This window comes from Barbatula barbatula, assembly GCF_947034865.1.
Source record: "Barbatula barbatula genome assembly, chromosome: 20".
In the NCBI taxonomy this organism is placed as follows: Eukaryota; Metazoa; Chordata; class Actinopteri; order Cypriniformes; family Nemacheilidae; genus Barbatula; species Barbatula barbatula.
Genome location: NC_136783.1, coordinates 17,969,193 through 17,991,341, shown reverse-complemented (window position 1 = coordinate 17,991,341; position 22,149 = coordinate 17,969,193). Strand labels below are relative to the sequence as shown.

The following is a 22,149-nucleotide window of genomic DNA, read 5'->3' as shown; positions in this document are numbered from 1 at the left end:
TTCTCGACTGCTTCAGAACCAGTAGTCCCCATGAAACTCTTTTAGCTGAGCTTCAGTTTGATGAACAACAAGAGCCCTTACATCCCTCTGCAAACCCACAAGGGTCAGGTGTGTGTGTTTTGTGAGGAGGGATTGACAGGTGGCAGCGCATCCAACTCCCCTTATTAAATATGGATGTGAATGTCGAGAGTGAAACTTGTTTTGTGATATTGCATTAAACCATCACATGAGAAAGAGTCCTATGTTTTCCTAGCAGCTATATACAGGAGGCTGTGTGTAGCGGGGATGACATTGGTTATACTGTATGAACAAATATTGTTTGAATGGAGGAACCAGTGACATGTTTTTAGATTATTATAATATAAATACTGTAAAAATATTAATGGTAAATTTCACAATGTTTCTATAAGAATGCAGGATTGACTCTGTGACCTGCTGTATGGTAATTCTCTTCATCCCTTTGTCCCCAGTTTTGATATGGGGAAATGAGCCGACATTTTACACAGATAGATGCATATGGTTTGTTATACAATTTGATACAACACAAGTCTCTTAAAAAAGTATACCTAGTATTCTTACAATCGGAGCAGTGCTGAGTTCACGGAGTACAGAATAGGCTATACGTTTATTCGATCATTTTCAATGTTCAGAAGCATTCTGGCATATATAAAATTACTATTTGATTTTGTTATTGTTCCCTTTTCTGTACTATGAATTTTCAATTCACTTATGTTGATTTACATGTTTTTTAGATTTGAAAACATTATTTTGTAGTGTATGTCTAAATAGCACTTTTCTTCATGGGAAATTATGTACTTTCTGCTAAACAACTGTAGTCACAAAACGTAAAAATATATATCAAACTCTAAATCTCAAAGGCAAATGAACATTAAACACTAAGAAGTGGTTTCTCTTTACTGAAAACACATAAAACATAAAACAACACTTAAGTAAAAAATATGCAGTCTTATGCAAAGCATGCGTGGAAATCTTCTTCCCAGTTTTAACAATTACAGTGCAAACACAGCGCAAATCATTCATGTAGTCCCACCTTGAAGTTACATAAGGAATATAAAAAGTAAAGTGGCAACATTTTTTATTGTGTTGAATAAACCTGTTTAAATTAAGTAGATTGGACAAAGTAGCCAAATTCATTTTTTCAGTGTACAGACCAAAAGTGTGTACACCAAATTCAGCCTCTTTATTAACAGAGCAGTCTTTTGTCATTTAAAAGAGCAAATGAATCAGAAGAACACACGAAACAGCTTGTACACTATAATTGCTTGTTTGCATGGGATCTGGTTCATTTAGGGGGTAATTGAAATTTTTATTTTGGTTTTTTTCCATCTACATCTACTGTTCAAAAGCTTGTCACTTCATTAAAATGTCTATCATGATATAGTGTCTATATGTAAATGAATAGAACATTATATGCTATAGATTTAAAACTGTAACAGACTGGAACCTATAAATGGATGAATGAATAATGAATACATTAAAGCGACATGTTTTGATATCTGTAATAAATTATGCTCTTTGTTATAGTTTGACAGAACCATTTCTAATCCAGCTTTCTCAAAGTTTACAATGAGTAGAACTAGATTTAATTAATAACATTAAAAACAACAATCCCTGAGATTTCTCACTTTTCCATGTTGTCAACACCCCCACAAACACACACGCTTAAATAAATCTAATATTCCAATACAAATCACAGTTAAGTTGAGAGATTCGCCCATTTCTGCCACTGTGACCGGCTCTTTGTCTTAGATGCAGCAAACTGGTGTTGATTTCCCGTCACTGAGGCTCTTCATCACACACTGATGGAGGTGCTAATGCCCCCCGGGATGCTGATAAATCTCTGTATGTGATGAGTTGTAATGGCTTATTTCATCTGCAGTCATGAGCGCCAGCCAAATGCTTAAAGACGCAGAATTTAACAGAGAAGCAAGTCCCTTATCTGCATGATGTTTCAAAGTTGCTGAAGCATTTCAGGATATATTTCTCTGCATTAATGCAAATGTGTGTCATCTCTGCACCATCAGCATCACCAAACAGGATGATGCTTTTGAAAAAATGTATGCGAATACATATTAGTCTATTCCATTTTTGTACCATCTATGTTCCTAAAAGTATTTGTTTGTTTTTTGTTTGATTATTCCTTCCTTCCTTTCATTTGGATATACAATACCTTTAAAAAACAATTATCTTTCTCTTCCAGAAAAATATAGATGGCGTCACCAAGGTTTTGTCATATGGTCTTTACAATGGATGAGCTCTTGGATATGCCCCACCCTAAATTTTTGTTTCAACAGGTAATACGCTAACACAGCTTCAATAAGTGAAAATTTTGGTAGGAATCTTTCCATATCTCTCAAGAAATATTCATTGACATTGATCTTTGTCTTTCGATTTCATTCTAATAGAGCATTCCCTGGCATCATAGGAGTCAAAGTTCAGTTGGCCATGAGATGTATTTGGATTTTGAGGTAGGGAAGATGCTGTGTGATAAATTTGGGCTTGAGAATAACAAGTTTGTTTCTGCAATTCCATCGCATTTTCTATTTAAATCTGGATGTGAGTAAAATCACACCAGGGATAACATGTCAATCAACATCACCAACAGTGCTTGTCAATCAGATTTTCCATTTTGTCATAATGCATTGTGCACACTATAGTACAATCTAAATCAGAGTTAGACTTTTACCTGTGTAACTTTAGTTTGAAGCTGTAATCAAAGCAGCATCCCCATGGACCCAAACCTGGACCAGCCTTTAAACTCAACCGCTCACTTCTCCCGCACCCCCCAATCTCTCTCTCTCTCTCTCTCTCTCTCTCTCTCTCTTTCCCTTACGTCTTTCTCTCATGTTTTTTGAACAGTCTCATCGATCACTCTTTCTAATGCAAGCTGTGTCAATCTATCACCCTTGCTGATTTAATCTGAGTTAAATTCATTGGGACAATAGAGCAAGCAGAGCTATCTGACATTAATGACTCTAAAATAATGACACTAAATCTCTCATCCAAACCCTAGTGAGCTGCCTAGACAGCATTTGTACTGTATGGATATGCTTCCATCTTCGAAGGCTTGAGTTTGAATGCATTGCAATGAACGCAGTGGGACGTCCGAGAACAGCAGATGTAACTGCGAAAACGATGAGGTTTACCAATGACAACGATGTTAAAATTGGTAAAGCAATCCTCACTATTAACTAGTTGTTATTAGCATGCCTATTATTGGCATATCGGCTGTTTATATATAGCACATATTCTTCATGACCATACTCTACATCCCTAATCCTACCCAATACATAAAGCTAACAACTACCTAACTATTCATAAGAAACAAATTATGAGTTTATCGGGAAAAACTTGTAGTTAATGTTTTTTAATGGAGAGAATTGCCCCCAATGAAGTGTGACTAACATTTTTGAGCATGAATTGTGTGAGCGCTTAAACATGTCAAAGACACTTGTTTACACGTAGATGAGGTGACCGTTTTTTATAGTGCGCATTTTTACAGTGTTTTATATTTATATTATATATATATATATATATATATATATACATAGAGTTTTATATTTCTTCTAACGAAATTTGAAGCATGTTGACATTACATTTCATTTATTCAGTAACAGATTCAAAGAGGTAGGTTATGTATCGAAAGTGTTTGAATACGAAATTAGTTTTTATTTTAATTTTTGCGTACACATATGTGTACACTATAGGCTTTTTGTACAGGTTTATAAATTGAATAGGATGTTGTCTTAAAAAGCCAGCTGTTGTTCACAACAGATAAAAGGTAAGCTCACTAGAGCTTAGGTATGTTATTTGTATGTTGGTATCTCAGTGATTCGGTATGTGTGTGTGTGCTTGTTAGATAACAGAGCATACAGATCTAAGCTGTATGAACATGATGAAAAGGGTTGGAGGCTGCAGGTTGAGACTACAGCAAGATCAGCCTTCGTCTACTCGCTCTTCATCTCTCTCTCTCTCTCTCTCTCTCTCTCTCTCTCTCTCTCTCTCTCTTTCTTACTCTTACACACACACACACAACGTGAGGTCATCTCTGCACCAATAAAAAGCTGCATCTTCTGGGGAATTTACCTTTCTTCTTTACATCTAGTTACAGAGGAAGTGAACGAGGGACACGGTAGAAAAATCCCCAACGACTGTATGATGTTAGTTTCCCTGACGTTTTATTTGTGTTGACTTGTACTGAATGTAACTTACTGTCTTGGAGTTCTTTTGCAGTGCTTGTCGGCTTGGCAACAGTCATCTGTCTCTCACATTTCTCTTTAACATCCCCATGAGAAACTTATAGGCTGCTGTCAGCCGATAGTAGATATTGTTAACAGGTGGTCTGTATCATTTAATGGTGGCTTATATTCAAGAACATGTTGCAGGCATATTGTCTTTAAACTCAATTCCATTAAATTCAGATGGGCATTATTGAATATAAAGCCAAGTGACTGTGAATCATTAACTAGAATACACTGCTATAGAATAATTTGGTTCCACGTTTATAAAATGGAAGAACCAAGTAGCTTTTGAATATTACATTTTACAGCGCAGAATTATAAAAATGAGTCTGCATGCGAGTGACGTTCAATGATAAAGACTTTTACTGCCCCCTAGTGTTATTTTGTGGTAGCCTGCAACTGTTAAACCTGGTATTTTTCAGGCCATAACAGATGTAAGCAACCCAGTTATTTCATAATTTGTTGCATTGCATTAATATTTATTATGTCTTCATCCAAATGGGAAAAAAATAAAATATATATAGTACATGGAATGGAATATATATTTATGGAGGCAGTAGGTGGGTGGAGAGAATGGTTTACTGACAGCCAAATACACGAAAAAACAAAACTGTATTTGATTTAGTTGATTTGAAACTGATATAGATTCATATTCATTTCTGTCAATCATACGAATGTCATTTTGTACCATGAAGCCACTGCATTCAATAAGTTCTTCGTACCTTCGAAACGTGAAAACGAAATATTACCACAGATGATGTAAACACACACCAAAATAATAACATCTACCTGAAATCAGATTTTATTCAGTGATGTGCGTCACAAAACAGTCAGTCAAATTCATTTCTACAGTTTCCATTATTGAATCACAAGAACCTGTCAATGATACGTTCAGTTCAACACCTTTTAAAAGCTTACTCATCTTTGACATTGCGAATTCAATCTTTAACATTTCTTTGTCTGTACAAACAACTCTAATCACAAACCAAATACCAAGTAAAGGGTCAATGATTTCAATGTACCTTCACGAAGCAGTGGTGCAGAACAAGATTTATATAATTACAGAAAATTGTAATACAAAAGTAATTGTTTCATAAATTAAAAATAAATCCTCTACAACTCAAGTATATCCTAGAACAGACAGCGCTTTAAATAAATGCATAAATACTGTTACCTTCATTTCAGTGATGCACGGGTCTCTTATTTTCTACTTTGCAGAGTCAAAACTTCGTCACTAAAAGCGGCAGAAAATACTACAAGTATAACACCAGATAGTGACTAAGAGCTCGGATATGAAGAGGTGAAATAGTATTTTGGTTTCAGCAGCTGTGTTTGGCCAGTTTAATAACATCTTTTTGAACAACATCTTTGTTCATCTATATACTCTGAGGGTGTCCACAAGCTTGGAATGAATTATGGAATAAAACAGAATGAATAAGTGCACAGCAAGAACCTAGTGTGGAGTACTATCCTGTATACCTGCTATAAAGTAGTATGTGGAAAATGTATGCGCAACAAAAGTATGAAATAGGTCTGTCACAATATAATACCGGTATTGAAAATAACCGTGATATTAAAAAGGCTACACATATGATAATATCGTAAATAATCCAGCACCTGTTTTGTCGTAAGAGCTCTGTTAAGTAAAAATCTGATATCGTAACAGCCCTATACGCAACATTATAGTCACAAGATGTCATTAGATTGTATGCAATTAATGTCCAGTTACCACCATAGAAATGCCGTTTTGAGCATTTTTAACCAAGTCAAGTAGTGAAGAAAGAGATCAGATAAAATAAAGCCAATCAGCTGGAGACTGAGCCTGCGTCGTCGCCGTCTGACGAATCATATTCATCAGCAGAGTCTGTTAGGGCAGGGTAGGGCCGTGGCTGGTCCAGGTTAACATAAGTTACCTTCAGACTTATATAGTGTTCACCCTCCAGGCTTGACAGAATACTCATCACGGCTGACACTAGTGTGGAGAAGCTTGGTCTCTTATCAGGGTCTGGGTCCCAACACTGTAACATAATGGTGTACCTGCAGATACAAATGTGAGGTTAATCCATCACTCGGTGATCTCGAAGTGAGTTTGCCGGGTCCTGTAATCTTTTTTTAGGTTTGAATCATAGCACTGTGGTCTGTGCACCTGCTCTAGAGACACCAACTTCTCTATTAGCACTTTACTGTCCTATAAAAAATAAAGGCTAAACACTTTTAAAAAGACAATCTCATGTCTGCAATAGGTTTTCATATCTGGCGACTTGTATGACCTAAGTTGTAAGTTTAACTAAGTTTTTTAATAGTTTTATTTCATTAACACCGCATATAGGAATTTATAGTCCGTCTGATATTTGACCTGTGTTTTGACTTGCGTAATCTTATATGTTTTGCTTATAGTCAATGTGTTCTTGTACAGCTGCTTTGTAACAATGAAAATTGTAAAAAGCACTATCTAAATAAAGTTGACTTGACTTAATGAGTCAACAATAATAATAATTGAGTTCTCCCACATGCCGGAAGAGAGAATCTGCATTTTTCACGGTTGAACCGTTTTCAGTTGTTTACATATTTTCACTTCCTTTCATGTACTAACAAATAAATATTTACGTTGACTTTTTAAATACTTTTTGTCATGCCTGTATACAGTCAAACATCATAAGACTTTGAGAAAGTTACACTCTAACGGAAAAATTCTAAAATGTAAGAAATTGGCATGGTACAAAGTCAGATAAAACAAGTAAAATCAGATAAAACATGTATAAGTGTGCCACTAATAAATGTACAGTTTACAACATTGTACATGCACATGCACATTATAAAATCTAAAAGGTTTGATTAGCAATTAAAGGTCCAATGTGTAACTTTTTGGAGGATCTATTGACAGAAATGACTTCAGAGGTGTATAAAGAACTTACAAAATGAAGCGTTATGTTTTTATTAGCTTAGAGCCATTTCTTTCTGGGTTAGGGTTAGCCTTAAATAGAATTCGTTTCTACAGTAGCCCTAAACGGACAAACTGAGCGCGTTTCGTAAATACGTCATCTGCATCGGCAAGAGCCGAAAACGTGAAGACATCTATGTCCCGTGTCAGCTATCGTAGTGCTTCGAAAGAGAAGAATGGATTGAGCCATTGGTTGCAGTTCACAACCCAACCTCTAGAGGCCATTTCATTTCATACACTGGACCTTTAATCTTAGTTTTCAGTTATCAGGTACCACCTCCAAAACATTTTGCAATGTCATTCAGAAAACATCTACATCTAGTGTCTTTTGTGGTTTTTATCCACTGTTTATCTTCTTTTGAGAGTGAACAATGATTAACTTTCTCTATGTTGTTCTTGAAGTGTTGGGAAACAGAGGACATTCACAATAACCTTCTGGTTGATCTTTTCCACAGCTCTGAATACTGAGTAAGTCTGAACCCACTGAACCTCACAAGGTGGAAAAACAGTAAACTGATCGACAGAGAGACTCTGACACGGCCTTTTACAATTACAGATGGAATTTCAGAAAAGCCCAAAGCAACCACTGTGTTCTGTTTTAAAGACGTGTATATAAAAAGATGTATAAAACGTCAAGGAATTGATAAAATTACAAAATATACACTCTATTTTACCCTGACAAGTTTTGAGGGGGAAAAGGTTTATTTTAAAACTTACAATGGATCTGGACAATATTGTGGCTGAGGTAGCCGTCGTCCCTTTAAGAGATAATGCGTGACATCATAAGGGTCAACTTCAGGATAAGGGCTGGCCCCTCTTGTGAGCATCTCCCACATCAGAACCCCAAAAGACCACTACGGTAAAAGAAAGAAAAGGGATATGTGAATCCTAACTGTGATCCACAGCAATCTCAGATTTTACTTCAAGTTAGTATCTCACCACATCTGACTTGGTGGTGAACTTCTGCGTTTGCAGGCTCTCAATGGCCATCCATTTAACGGGTAATTTAGCTTTCCTGTGATCCTGGACGCTATAGTACTCCTTCTCAAGGACATCTCGTGCCATACCAAAATCTGCCACTTTCACAGTGTACGATTCATCAAGCCTGAAAAAATATGTAAATTGAAAAAAACATGACTGTCGAGCTTCAATACACTTCCGTGTTTGAAGAATCATGGCTAAAACGTAGCTAATAGTATTTCAATAAGTGCCATTTAAGATTATTTCAATCAACGCTATAGGCAGAAATGTACTGGAATTGTAGTCCTAATCCAGATTCTGTCAGTGTTAATGCTGGATTAGCTGTGTCTGTAAATAATGCATCCAAAACTCACATGCAGTTGCGTGCTGCCAGATCTCTGTGCACAAACTTCTTTTGTGCCAGGTACTCCATTCCTTTAGCAACCTGGAGTCCGAAGCCTATTAAATCCTTTACTGTAGGATTCTAATGCAAGATATAAAACAACACAGTACGTAAAACTCATAAAAATAACAGGCAGGGATATCTTGGGTCTTTCCGAAGGCAACATACTGGAAGTGCTACAGGCTTCTGATTTGTCAAATATAGTATACATAGTAAATATATTCCAAATGTGTGTTTGGGTTTACACTTCAGCCACTGACCCTCTTCTCACAGCGAATAAAATGCCGCAGGTCTCCGTGTTTCATGTAGGGTAAGACCACCAGGGGAAGACCCTCCTCAGGAAGCAGGATACCCAACAGAGAGAGAACATTACTTTGATGAAAACCCTTCATCAGAATCCCCTCTTTCAAAAACTGCTCAACCTCTTCCACATCTGTTATTCCTAACAGAGAGAGAGAGAAACAGATAGTGGTGTATAGTTGTAGATATAGAAATATAATGTATAATATTAACAAAACTGAATAGAATTAAAACAATTTAATGCTTGAAACCTTCAGTACATACATTTAAATACAACAGCAGAACAAGTAATAAAGTTGGAGTAAAACACCAAAAAATATAAATGTAAATATTAATCCCCTTAAAATGTCATTTCTTCAACCACAACTAAAGTTGAACAACAAACTCTCGCCATTTTAAAATACAAAAAAAATATTGTGATACAAAAATGTTTCTATATATTTGTCGTCAATAGGTAAAGGTCGGGCCGTTGTTCTTCAAGTGTAAATGTGTCCTGTTTGAGAAACTTTTAATGTTTATTTAGATGACGGTAATTTTAACATGTCTATTTGGGTGGTTGCTTGTCGACAAGATGAGATGCCCAAAATGAAAGCATCTCATCCTGAGAAATAAACAACCTTTTTACCAGACAAGCGTGACAGATTTAACTACTAGTTAGTTGAATGAGTGGGCTGAGCAGATTTTCAGAACAGTGTCTATTTTCTTTAAGGAGTTACTTACTGTTAAGAGACTTGACAGCACAGTGGATTTCTCTGTTGTTGTGGTCAGTGAAGTAACCATGATAAACTGTGCCAAAGTGGCCTATGAAAAACAAAAACATGTTTATTAATCCATCTTCATGACCATCAAGTATTTCTAAAATATGACCTCATCCCATTTCTAACAATTACTGTTATTGTAAACGAAGCTTCACCCACCCTTACACTGAGAAAATCACAATATTTACATACTGAAGATCATATTTGTAGAATTTGTGTTAGTTTCATCTGGTGAGTATTTGGTCATGATCTTACCCTTTCCAATGATCTGGTGATGATGGACCTTAAGCATGGAGGCTGGGATCAGCACATCCTTCACCTCCTCCAGGAGCTCGGGACGGAAGCTGGTGATGGAGATCTTCTCGGGGGGCATGAGAGGGGTCAAGGTCGTGTCCAGAGTGCCTGTGTAAGCCAGGCCGGGAAACGCCACGGCCCCGCTGGTTGTTAGAGGAGGTTCTACAAGAACCAAAGGTCAAAATGAAAACGGTTGCATTTTGAAAGTTCTTGTTATATGTGTTGCTGATGTGAAAGTGTTTCACCGCGTCTGTAGTCTCCCAAAGGACCCAAATCCACGCTGTTATTAAGCGAACGACTGTGCACAAAATAAGACAATCGATTCTCTCCCAGGGGAGCTGTCAATTTCAAAACAAACAACCAAACAAAAGAATCACATTTTGGGTGGCTGGGACTTGTTTGTGTATTTTCTTTCACATGCCATTGAGAAATACAACATATGTAATACAAGATATAGCATTAGAGACCAATTCAATTATATGTATCTCCAAATCACACGGAAATATTCTACTTTACCTTTCTTCTGCTTCCTCAGATGTTTCAGGACAATAAAAGCCAGCACTGCACCGGTCACCAGAGCTGCCAGTATGCCAAGCACAATACCAACCATATAGTGATTACTGACCAAAATCACTGTGCCAACATTGTGGGTGAATCCATTAACTGTCACCTGCCGAGGGAAATATCACAGTGAACTTAAGTGCCGACAAGATACAGGCCCACACGTTTCTGGGATCATTTAAATAAACGTTCTAATGTCTCACCTTCACAGGTAAGCCCTCGCTGGGGATGGTGACGTTATAAGGGATCCTGCAGGTGATCTCATTGTCCAGAACTTTAGCACCACAGTCAACATCTCCAACCGTCATCGTGATTGACATGCAGGAACTCACAAGATTCAGTTTCTGATGCTGTACCATGAGCAAAACAAAGAGAAGAAAAATCAAACAAAGCCACAGATCATACCATGAAAGACATTAAAAAGGTAAAATTCCTTCCTCATTTATTCACACTCCAAACCTGATTGACTTTCTTCCTTCGGCAGAACACTAAGGAAGATATTTTGAGAAATGTTTCAGTGCTTTTGAGTCCATATAATAAAAGTCAATGTGGGCCAAAGTTGTTTGGTTACTATCATTCCTTAAAATATCTTCTTTTGTGTTTTGCAAAAGAAAGAAAGTCATATAAGTCTGGAAACACTTGAGAGTACGTAAATAATGGAAGACTTTTATATTTGGGTTAACTATCCCTTTAAAAAATGCAGTAATTGATAGTATTATGTACGAACATGTAAGGACACTTCATCAAAGCCAGGGTACAGTTTCAGAATGTGACCCTCGGTCTCAAACGGGATTGGCCGGCCGTACGGGTGGTAGGAGAAGTCTTGTTTCCACAGACCGTGCACCCCGTCCATGTCAAACGACAGCTCTCCCTCTTCAGTCTCGTCACGGTGGAAAACGGGGGTGATACATTCCATACGAGTGGGCTTGGCTCTACCTCTGCACTCCTTTACAGAAGAGTGTGAGACAAATGGGTAACATCAGTTTTATGGACGAATCATGCTCACAAATCTCTATCTGCAATTCACAAGCTCGAAGGAAACTCTGAAGCCGTCCCATAATGAGGGCACTGCTATGTAAAGGTGGAACATTTTGACAACAATGGTTACCCAACCTTAAGTATGTTAAATATATGATTATCGTTTTAAAGCAAATCTTTGATCAGATACATATATATGAGGGGCAAAGGTTTACAATTCATACAGTTGAAACAGGTTTGAGGTGAGATTCTTTGGGTTTAAAATGAATGACAGTTCTGTAGACCGAGTCCAGATTTCGGCCTTCAATGATGATTCTGGACCCGCTGCAACACAGCAAAAAAAAACAGTGATATTAAATGTTCAATAGATGTATAAATCTCTTCTCTCAAATGGCAAAGAAAACAAGACTGTATGCATTTCTATACCTGTCAAAGCTGCAGTCAGGCAGAACCGCAAGAATCTCAGGTGTCTTCTTGTATCGGAAGACTTTAGTGGTCATGACACGAGACTTATCGATGTAGATGCGGAGCACCACATCTTTTACCTCCCTTACAGGTCCAGAAAGGCATACGACGGATGACAGATTTCCTCTGATCACAGATACACTGTTGGGAAACATTTGCAAACGTGCACATACATAAATTTGCATGTACATAAATCAAACACTCTCAAAATAGCTCACTGAAAGGTTGTTTTCAATCACGAGGAGGCCAGCAAGTGATTTTCTTCAAGCCATTTCTTCCTCTGTTTCTCAGTCAAAACTCGCATTTTCCTCCTTCATAAACATCCACTTTTTCTACACAATAAAAACACTGTGTGGTTTCATGGTTTAATCCATTTAAACAATCAAAAACATAGGAATTTTTAGTTTGTGATAGTGAATTGCCTATGGAGAAAATCACTTGCTGCCCTCCATCCGCACTTTGCTGACTTCATGCAGAAAATCCATTATTTCATGGATTTTGTATCACCATAGTGCCAAAACGCATGTAAATGCAAGAAACGGATTGAAATAAAAAAAAACTTTACCCCTATTTTGCGTTCCCCCCATTTCAAACCAGTTACACCCTTGCACACACACCTTTGGATTGGACACGTTTCCCCATCGAGAGTAACTTTCCTATTCTTTCCAGACACTAGGTAAGGTCCTGTGATGGTGATGAGGGTTCCTCCATTTACAGGCCCATAGTCAGGCTGAACCTCAGTTATGTTTGGAACCTTATAAAAAGATACGAAGTATGAATTAAAAATGAATTTTGTCCACTCTGCACAACTGCAGATAAGACAATTGTTAGTCTTAAATAAAATTAATGTTGCGGAGGGGGAAATGTTTTGTTCATATATTACCACAAAGGTGAATCCTGGCATCTCTGCGCTTCCTTCAATAGAGTACCGCCCTTCCACTCGACCTTCATGCACTCTCGCTGTGACGTTCAGGGGTTTAAAAAGCATCTCTGATGCCCCAGAACGGATCTTACAAACTAAGCTGGGCAGAAATATGACAGGAATGTTGAAAAGCAGTTCATGTGAAATTGTTCCATGGATGAAAACTGCATCTTCGCAGAATTATGACCTTATAGCAATTGCATCTATATGGAGTAATTTCTTCTCACAAATTAATTTTAGTTTTGAGCATCAAATAAAGCATATTATTCTATGTTTGAGCATGAAATTGGTAATACTGACTGGGTGCTGTTGCTCTTGTTAGGCTGGACAACACATGCCGTCTCGCCCAGCTTTACTTCATGGGTTCTGGTTGTGATGACGGGTCTCATGGGTGACTGAAACTCCCACCCGCACAAAGTCAACTCACTCTGACCATCAGGGGGCGCTGTCTTGGGGAAAAACTACATAAAGCAAAAAAAGTTAAATTTTTTCCCCAAATGCTTTTGATCTAAATGCTTAGAGGGTCACAAGTTAGATTCAGAGTGTCTGTAAGCGTAAAGTGAGTCAATATCAAAAAACAAACATACAAGATAAGACCTAGAGTAAGATATACTATGTTTATTATAAAATTACACTCACAGCTAAATTACACAACGCTTCCTTTGATTTGTAATGTCAAACAATAAAGCTGTGTGTGTTTAATGACATTGCTCCTATCTCACCTCTGTGATGCCAGGTGGACATGACTCATTTCCCCAGTGTGTCTTGCACTCAGACACCCAAGTACACTGACCGGCACACCAGCCACACCCCATAAACTTTGGCGCGATCAGACACATGGCACACGTGAGGAAGTGACGACAGCCTGGTCCTCTCTGAGGGACCTGAATCATCTGTCCATTGTAAATATATAACCGATATTAGCCCAGAGAATGAAAATCTTCTGGAAATGTATTAAATACTGGTTGTGTTTTAGAACACGATCCTTGCATTCTACACAGTTCTGTCTATAAATATGCTACGTAATATTTCTTAAAAATAAGCAGTATATGTGATAAATGTTTTAACCAGTACTTTATTGTTGCCTTGTCACATCTGTCATGATTCTGCTATCATGTCATGTTTATTTCTTGGTCTTGCAGCGGAGTCATGGCATAGCCTTAGGTTTTGTGTGAGAAAGACATGGCTTTGTTTAGATTTTGACTTGCCATGTGCTTTCTCGTGTCCCGTCGGTGTTCCCCGCCCTTTTGTCTCGTTAACCTTCCCATTAGTGTTTCATTACCTTCACCTGCCCCTTAGTAATTATCCTGTGTTTGTTCCCCTTTAAAACATCCTCATGTTCATTGTCCTGTGCTCGTTCGTTGTACTTGTTCCCTGTCAAGAGTCTATGTGTGATGTTCCCAGTAACCTTGTCTTTTTTCAGGATTCTTTGTGTGAAGTTGTTTTTTTTTTAAAGAGTAGTTTGTTTTTGCCCCCCATGTGGGGAGTATTTGTTTTCAAGTTTGTACTTTAGTTTTGGTTAGTGTTTTCCCCCATTGTGGGTGTTTGTTTTGTTTTATTAAAAGTCTTGTTAACCCCTTCACCAACGCTGCCTGCAATTGGGTTCTTCCACCACGTTCCGTGACAACATCTTACTACATTGTGTATGGATGTGTCTATAAAACATGTCGGATTGTTTTAAGCCGTGGTGGGGTAAGATATCGACAACCCAACATTTTTTTTTGTTCAGAGTGTAGTTTTCTCAGAAAAACACTTTTAATCTAATTTTGTGTAAAATGTCCCAACGTTTATCAACAATGACCCTTGCTTCTGGTTTACTGGTTATACTGGAACATGGGATACAACACTTGTATGCTCCACTGCATATCGCCTATTTTAAGTAAAAATAATAAACAACTTACTTTAAAATAACAAACATACAGCAGTTGTAAGCGATATTGATAAAAGTTTGGTATTATGCTATACTGAGAATAGCCCTGTAATTGCTTACAGAATATGCAAAAGAGAAGAAAAAAGTACCTTATCTCCAACTACAAACAGCAGATGTTCTGGAGAGAGAACAGCTGCGGTGGATGACACCTTCTGGTTCTCCACAAGAGAATAATTGGCAAAGATAACGGGGCTGGACCTTCTCAAGACAAGCTTTTAAATGTGAAAACAACAGAAAATCAAATCCACTATACATGAGCACTTTCTGTTGATATAGAAATCTGCACAACCAGTGAATGTCTTTATGATACCTGCAGTAATCTCCCATCTGAAGTGCCAATATGAGCCACAGTCTTATTCTCGATGCTGGTGACCAGCAGTGAGGTGAGCAGAACGCCTCTCATCTCTCTGTTGAAGAGATCGACTCTGTAGTACGGTTGAGAAACAAGTGTGGGCTGATCCCTGCAGGTCATATTGTGCTCCATACTCTGATCACAAATACAGAATCATCAGGGCTTGATGAGCAAAACATTTTTTATTACAGATGTTTATTATATCTATCTTTTAGCTTAAATTATAAAATAAATGAATAGAGTAAGATAGATCTGTGCCATCCAAAATTACTGTTCGTCATGTGGAGTGATTTATAACAATTTACAATTAAATGTATTTCTGAAATTTATTCTACAGTTTACAGTTGTTGATGCCTTAAAGTGGCTACAACTTTCCCAAACTTGCACTCATTTCCTGTAAAAATCTGATAAATCATCCATTTGACTAAACATATCCAAAATAAGTCATGTGGTATGTGTGTGTCTTCTCTGTTGAATCTCAGAAATTGCACCCTCATTTTCTCCTTACCAGTCATTTCCTATAAACACTGACCTCACGGAAAGTCCTTCTCTCTTAACACAAACACACACCCTCCTGTACACAGCCGTTTTATATCACCGAGCAATCACACCCACATTACACAGATTTCTGGACAGCACTATGTGGATCTAAGATGATGAATGTGACCTTGTGGTTTGATGCGCATCCAAATTTACTTTCAACTTTTCTAGGAAATGTTGAAAAGAAATTACAGAAATGTAAAACCCCGGGGATACAAGCGTTTTGAAGGAGTTGTTTTCTAACAAATATCTTTCCATTTATGCCATGTGGAATGCGTCATTTATTTATCACGTTTATGATAGTTTTAGAAAGCACTTTGACACCGAACTTTACATTTACACTGTATGCGTTTGGCAGATGCCAATGTATTATATGTGTTCGGGAGTTCCCTGGACTTGAACCCGTGACATTTGTGATGCTAACACAATGATACACCATGTAAGCTAGAGAAACACGTAGTAGTAGCATTCTGAGGCACTCAGGCATAAAGTTTCCTTCAAAGTTCTTAAAGCGGTTTGGCTGCTGGCCAGAAAAGGTTCTTTTAGACCACTCTGAAATGCAAATGCGTTGTTTTGCCATCATTTTTTCCCCATTTAGAAACCTTCATGGAAGTTAACAGAGCTCAAAATAACATGAACACGTTCTAAATTAGCCTCACTTTAAATTCCCATGATCTTTCTATAGTTCTGTAAGTTCTAGGGCTGTTAAACTAATCGCGATAAATCGCATGCGGAATAAAAGTTTGTGTTTGCGTAACAATGTGTACTGTGCATGTTAATTTTGTATTTATAAAAAAATGTAAAAATGATTCAACATTAAGAATATAAATTAAGTTTATATAATTAAATTTATAGGTAAATGTAAATAAATACATGTCAATATTTCCTTAATATGTATACATACTGTATGTGTATGTGCAATTTTTCTATCCTTTGGGTGACACTGTTGACACTGTTACATTAGAATTAACATTAATTAATTCTAATGTAAATTTACTGACCTCGTGCGGACAGCTTTCACACGGCTGAAAGTGGCAGAGACCTCTGGAAAGCTGCTCCGGCCCAGACTTACAACAATCCTCCACTCCATCATCTATCGCCGTGTTCACCGTATCCATCGGAAACGCACAAAGTGCCGAGTCGTGTTCTGGAACTCCAGAGTCATCGGTCACGGCAAACACACCATACAGAATATCATCCTCTTCTTCAGCACCTAACTCATCAGCCAGCTCTCGCCCGGCCTTGCCGAAGTGGGCAGCTTGGACCACGTTGTAGACCACATCTTTAAAAGGCTCGCTGCCGTTGCTTCTCCTCCTGCGTTTGGGTTCAAAGCGACACTCTAAAACGATCTCCCGGTATCGCCGCATCTCCCATTCGTGCCGCGGCAGACGGCCCAGTCTCGTTTGGTAGGGCGAAGAGACCAGGTCGGTTTTTTCCCGTTGAACAGAGAGAAAGTAGACAAAGTCTTGCGTGTAGAAGCTGTAGACGTAGGCAATGTTGTACGTCTGCCGTAGACCAGGCAACACCGTCAACCCTCTGACATCGGTGTAGAAACCGTCTTCGGTCGCCAACGGGCGACGTACCGAAATGGACATGCGACCATATCTCTGCGTCACGCTGTCGTTCACCGTCGCCGCGACAAAGAAATACACCGTTTGGCCTTCTTCAACCATGGAGACCTTTGAGCCCAGAGGACTTGCGATACAATCCGGGCAGAAATCCGGGGAGTTAAACGCCCTCCTGAATAAACACTTGGAGGGCCCGGGAACCTGTCCATTCTGGTGGAGTTGGTGGAAGTAGCAAACGCCATACTGAGAACTTCCACATGAGTACAAGTACATAAGAAACGTGTCGAGTAACAACACCTCACTGTCTGTGTTCTCGTGTAAGGGATCTCTTTCAATATCACATAAATTGCATATCTGGCACTCTGGGCTTCCCACAGGCCCCGTACGGAGAGCCCACAGCTTACCCAGAGTGCCGTTTACCGCCTCAATGATGTTCTGAGAGGCCACGTACACCTCTTGGAAGAGGGAATTGGTCACTATGTTCTGGATGGGATTTCGGGTCTGGAAGTAAGGCATGGGGTACGTTACCGAAAAGTCAACAGCAGTGGGGGCTGTTGGGGGACACGTGTCTAATGCAGAGGACATTATAGCCTGTATCCAGACACATGTCATCAGATGAGTGGCCCAATGGACCATGTCCACTCAAGGGTGAAACTATGAGGAGTGTGTTGTGGTTACCTCCAAAGCATGTCTATTGATGAAGACATCCTAAGAAGTGGATGACGGCGCCTGAAAGCAGAGAAACCACAAGAAAAGATTCCTTAAAATATTATTTAATTTCACGTACATGCTGCTGCTAATGTCTTCACTAAGCATTTATTTACGCATTTGGCAGACGCTTTTATCCAAAGCTACTTACATTGCATTATCCTATACATGTATACATAGGTATGGATATAAAGCTGTATTTGGACATTGTTGGAAACTGATAGATGGAGCGGCGGTCCCAGTGCTAAAAGACTCTGGACATGAACCGCACGCCATAAGTGAAACTGTTTTCTTGGCAATGTGTCGCAAGTGCTTTAGTACCGCCTACCACTCGCGTTGCATGTTTTTGGAAAAAAAATCTGTCTTTTATAAATGTGATCAAACTAAAGACTCTGTGGATACTTGAACGGTGCGATACTATTTTGTAAGTACTCAAGATTAACATGAGATATACAGAAACTGTCTGAGTTAGGGCCGCTTTAAGAAAAAGTGAATGTAAAGAAAACTATAAAATATAGTTTAACGGAAGGAACAAACATATTTTTTATTTGATGTAAACACTTGTGTCAAGGACTGTGAAGAATACTGACATCTGATGTTTTATGTTTTTTGTCTGTCACTTGTCAGTAATAGAAAGAAAAATAAAGTCATACAAAAATCTAAACAAATATTTTATATTTCGAAAAAGCAAGAACACTTAGTTCACACATGTGGAAGTGTGAGTCATTTATTAACAGAGTTCATATATGTTCTAGACTAAGGCCTCTCAAATTGGCATTCTTGTCACAACCTTGATGTGCTTTTTTGAGCAACAGACCTCAATGGACTGTTGTGCTTTTCAGCAGGGCGTCTTTTTAACCTACAAATGAACTGATAACTGCTCGAAAGCGTGCCACAGCATTTCACCTCTGCATTGAATACATTATAGGGACTAAATGTACAGAAAGAGAATCAAAGGCAAGAAAACATAGTACATGCTTCTTTAAAACCCCATTTATGGAATACCATACAAGATCAATAATACACAGAATATCACAAGAGGTTTATATTTAAACACTGGTCCCTTAAACCAAAGAGGAGTTTATAACTAGCAAGAACATGAGCATACATATTAAAACTGCCCGGCACATGGTTAATAAATGAAAACATGAGTTTACATTTTGCAGTTTTTTAGCAAGACAGCCATTCATTCAATGTGAGTAAAAAAAACGCCAATAATGTACATTGTTTCAGCTAACCAATATGTGTGTTTAAACTCATCTTCTTAAACAGTGAGATAAAAAAAGAATAAACTTGTGCAATACAGCTTTGGTCTGGCAATGTCATATTTGACTGGTTACATCTTGACTTGCATAAGTAAATGTTTGCTAACTGATGTGGGACAGTTACATTGACACTGGAAAGAGGATTCAGCTTGTGTTTAAGATCACACAATAATGTTTATCACACATAATGTGTAATTGTTTAATTCTTATGAATTTAAATTGCCATTTCTTAATCATAACTTAAAATAACGTATTGTTTCATTCATCCCATTAAAGTAATAATATTGTCTGTGTCTAATAATCATCGACGACAAGCCTCTTCAAAAATTAAACAAACGTGTTATGTTTTCTTCTGAAAACCTTTGAAACATGTTCAATATTTTGACGATTAGAATCCACAGAAATAAAAAGTCACTCACCTGTTTTGCTGATGATAAACTCGTGAATTATTAATCTTAGGCTGTAGAAATCACTGCATCTCCAATAGTGTAACATAAAGACATTCACAAGGAAAAAGAAATGGAGCAGTGGAACTATAAAATCGAGTTGGACAAAACTTTTTCTTTATGTTTACAAAAACGAAAAAATTATAACAACAGTAAAGAATATCTGATAAGAAACTGTCGGGTTGTTGGATGTGCGGTTGATTCGTTTGAGGCAAATGCTGCACTAGACGGATCTGACAAGCCCCGCCTTCGCCTACTCTCGGCCAATCAGAGAGGACCTCTCTCTATAGGAATAGCGCATGAATATTGCTACGTCAGATGTACAGTCACGTAAAATGAGCAGTGAAAGAATAAATAAGACCTCAGATTAACCATTAAATAATGTGTTGAATATAATGTGGAAATATGTCTTTGCAGAATCAGAAAGAGCTTTATTGTCTTGGTAACAGAAGCTTCCAGTGCACATTACAAGTGTAACAAAAAAAAGACAAATAATTATGTAAAGACATTACACTTTAACAAAAGACAATATATGACAAAAGAGCAAAAGAGTTGTATTGTAGGCTACAGATGTGCTATATAAAAATGATGTAAGGGACAGTATTAAATCATAGCCTAGAGGTGTTTATGACATTACCTTAGCCTTGTTTAGCCTATAATTTAGCCTATATATTCATTTTAACACACAACAAATTTGATATTGAATAAAATTAGACAAAAGAATTGTGGATAGCCTTAGTAAAATGCAGAAACTAAACAGGTCGCCGTCCCATAGCTGAAGAATATTGTGGGTATTGTATTCATTAAATATATTTATTTAGAATGCATCTTCCCGCAAACCACTTACAGTATGAATAGTATCTGTCAATGTTCAGTTTCGGGAAAATCTATTGAGAGTGCAGACCCAGATCAATCTAAACCCATCACCCAATATATTCTATATAATATCACAATACCCTTTGTTAGTTTTACCATCAACAAAATTACACACAAAACATTACCGTATAACCAAGAGACAGTATGGTTGACATTTTCTCTTTGGTTTCTGCAAAACAACTCCATACATCAAACCCACAAATAATAATGTTAATATGATGTTTATGTCACATTATTTTAGAAATATAATCGCATACTTGATGTAGAAAAGATAGGTCATTTGGTAGCGATCTCAGATCACGATGATGTAAAGAAGTGAAGTGAGTAGCAGCACCAAGCTCTGGGTCATGTCCTGAGCGTCATTACACAGGTCTCCTGCGCAGCATTTAACGCTATACATAGAAGTCAGTAAATTACTAGACTCACAGCTGTTTGCACAACCTTTGTAAGTGATTGTGTTGTTAACTGAGAGAGAAAGGAAAGACAGTCGGCACCATTAAAGTCAACTCTGTCCATGTATAGCAGATGTCAGATTTTATGAAGCGGTTTTTAATGACTCACAGACACTGATGCACAGGTTTTCATCACCTTCGCAATCCAAAATCTTCGAACAGTCTGTATCATTGCAGGTGTGGCACTTCTTACCATTATAAGGCTGCTTCTGTAAAATGCCTGTACAGATTCAATGAAATGACTAACATTCAAGTTACAAGCACCACATGCACAATGCACTACCATTAAATGCTTATTAAAAAAGACGGAAGGAAAATAGAGAACGTCGTGGTGTTTTTATTACCAGGTGCATCCTGACTGTTGCATAGATCAACACTACAACATTGGACGTTAAAGGCCAATTTGCTTACTCCAAGATTGAAGCTTGTATTAACACATGAGCCAGGACTCACACAAGTCCTGTTTGTAAAACTGTTCACGCCATCTGCAATGAACAACGTTAAACATTGTAAAGATTCACCGGCAACCCCCTTAACATATAACAAACAACACAAATTGTAAGATGTTTTTACAATTATTTTATTCTTACTGTAATACGCGAATAAACCACACTTGGAATCACAGTTCACCGTAGAGCATTTTGCCAGTGCTTCACAGTTATTATAACAGATCAGTGACAGTGCTGAAAGAGAATAAAAATTCAATCTAAAATACAAGATTGATGAATGCAATCCAGTATATACAAAGACTGAAATTAATCCTGTACACTATACTTACCTTTGGAGCAGAACACGATGATGAGAAACAAAGAGATGTACAGTGGCATATTGTAACCGGTCCAGATGAAGCGCAACTGATGGAGAAGATCCTTATATACCAGAATAAAGAGGTGGCAACGTAGCTACATATGAGGACGTTTAGCTAAAGATCTTTAGAAAAGCATGATGACATCATATCCAACCGTTGGTGTCATTCATTTAGCAGAATTTCCATTAGAATGCATGTAAAGAAATTATATTTTGTCTATATTTACTGATTGGTACTTCACATTTTGTTAAAGTTATAAATGCATCATTGTTAAAATCATAATTTATTATTTGTCAAATTTTCTCTCCCATACACCAGTATTTAGAGTGAGTGGGGCACACAGGGAAAAATACATTTATT

At 37.8% G+C, this 22,149-nt stretch overlaps 1 protein-coding gene across 2 annotated transcripts; it reads right to left on the bottom strand.

Annotated features, from left to right (window-relative positions):
- Window positions 1-5,042: 5,042 nt before the first annotated feature.
- Window positions 5,043-21,887, bottom strand: mst1rb (macrophage stimulating 1 receptor b). Of its 2 annotated transcripts, XM_079482545.1 has the most exons (24): window positions 21,760-21,887; window positions 21,572-21,664; window positions 21,326-21,466; window positions 21,091-21,201; window positions 16,668-17,963; window positions 15,085-15,261; window positions 14,864-14,986; window positions 13,567-13,737; window positions 13,145-13,305; window positions 12,806-12,944; window positions 12,540-12,676; window positions 11,884-12,063; window positions 11,682-11,781; window positions 11,207-11,425; window positions 10,683-10,829; window positions 10,435-10,588; window positions 10,164-10,256; window positions 9,880-10,080; window positions 9,587-9,667; window positions 8,827-9,008; window positions 8,538-8,647; window positions 8,143-8,308; window positions 7,921-8,057; window positions 5,043-6,299 (listed from the first exon to the last, which is right to left on the bottom strand). In XM_079482545.1, exons 5-24 carry the CDS (start codon window positions 17,868-17,870, stop codon window positions 6,068-6,070), a joined length of 4,113 nt encoding a protein of 1,370 aa, XP_079338671.1. In that variant the 5' UTR covers window positions 17,871-17,963; window positions 21,091-21,201; window positions 21,326-21,466; window positions 21,572-21,664; window positions 21,760-21,887; the 3' UTR covers window positions 5,043-6,067. The 2 variants fall into 2 exon arrangements, with proteins under 2 accessions (XP_079338671.1, XP_079338672.1); XM_079482546.1 differs by lacking the exons at window positions 21,091-21,201; window positions 21,326-21,466; window positions 21,572-21,664; window positions 21,760-21,887 and adding an exon at window positions 19,627-19,826.
- Between the last annotated feature and the right edge of the window lie 262 nt (window positions 21,888-22,149).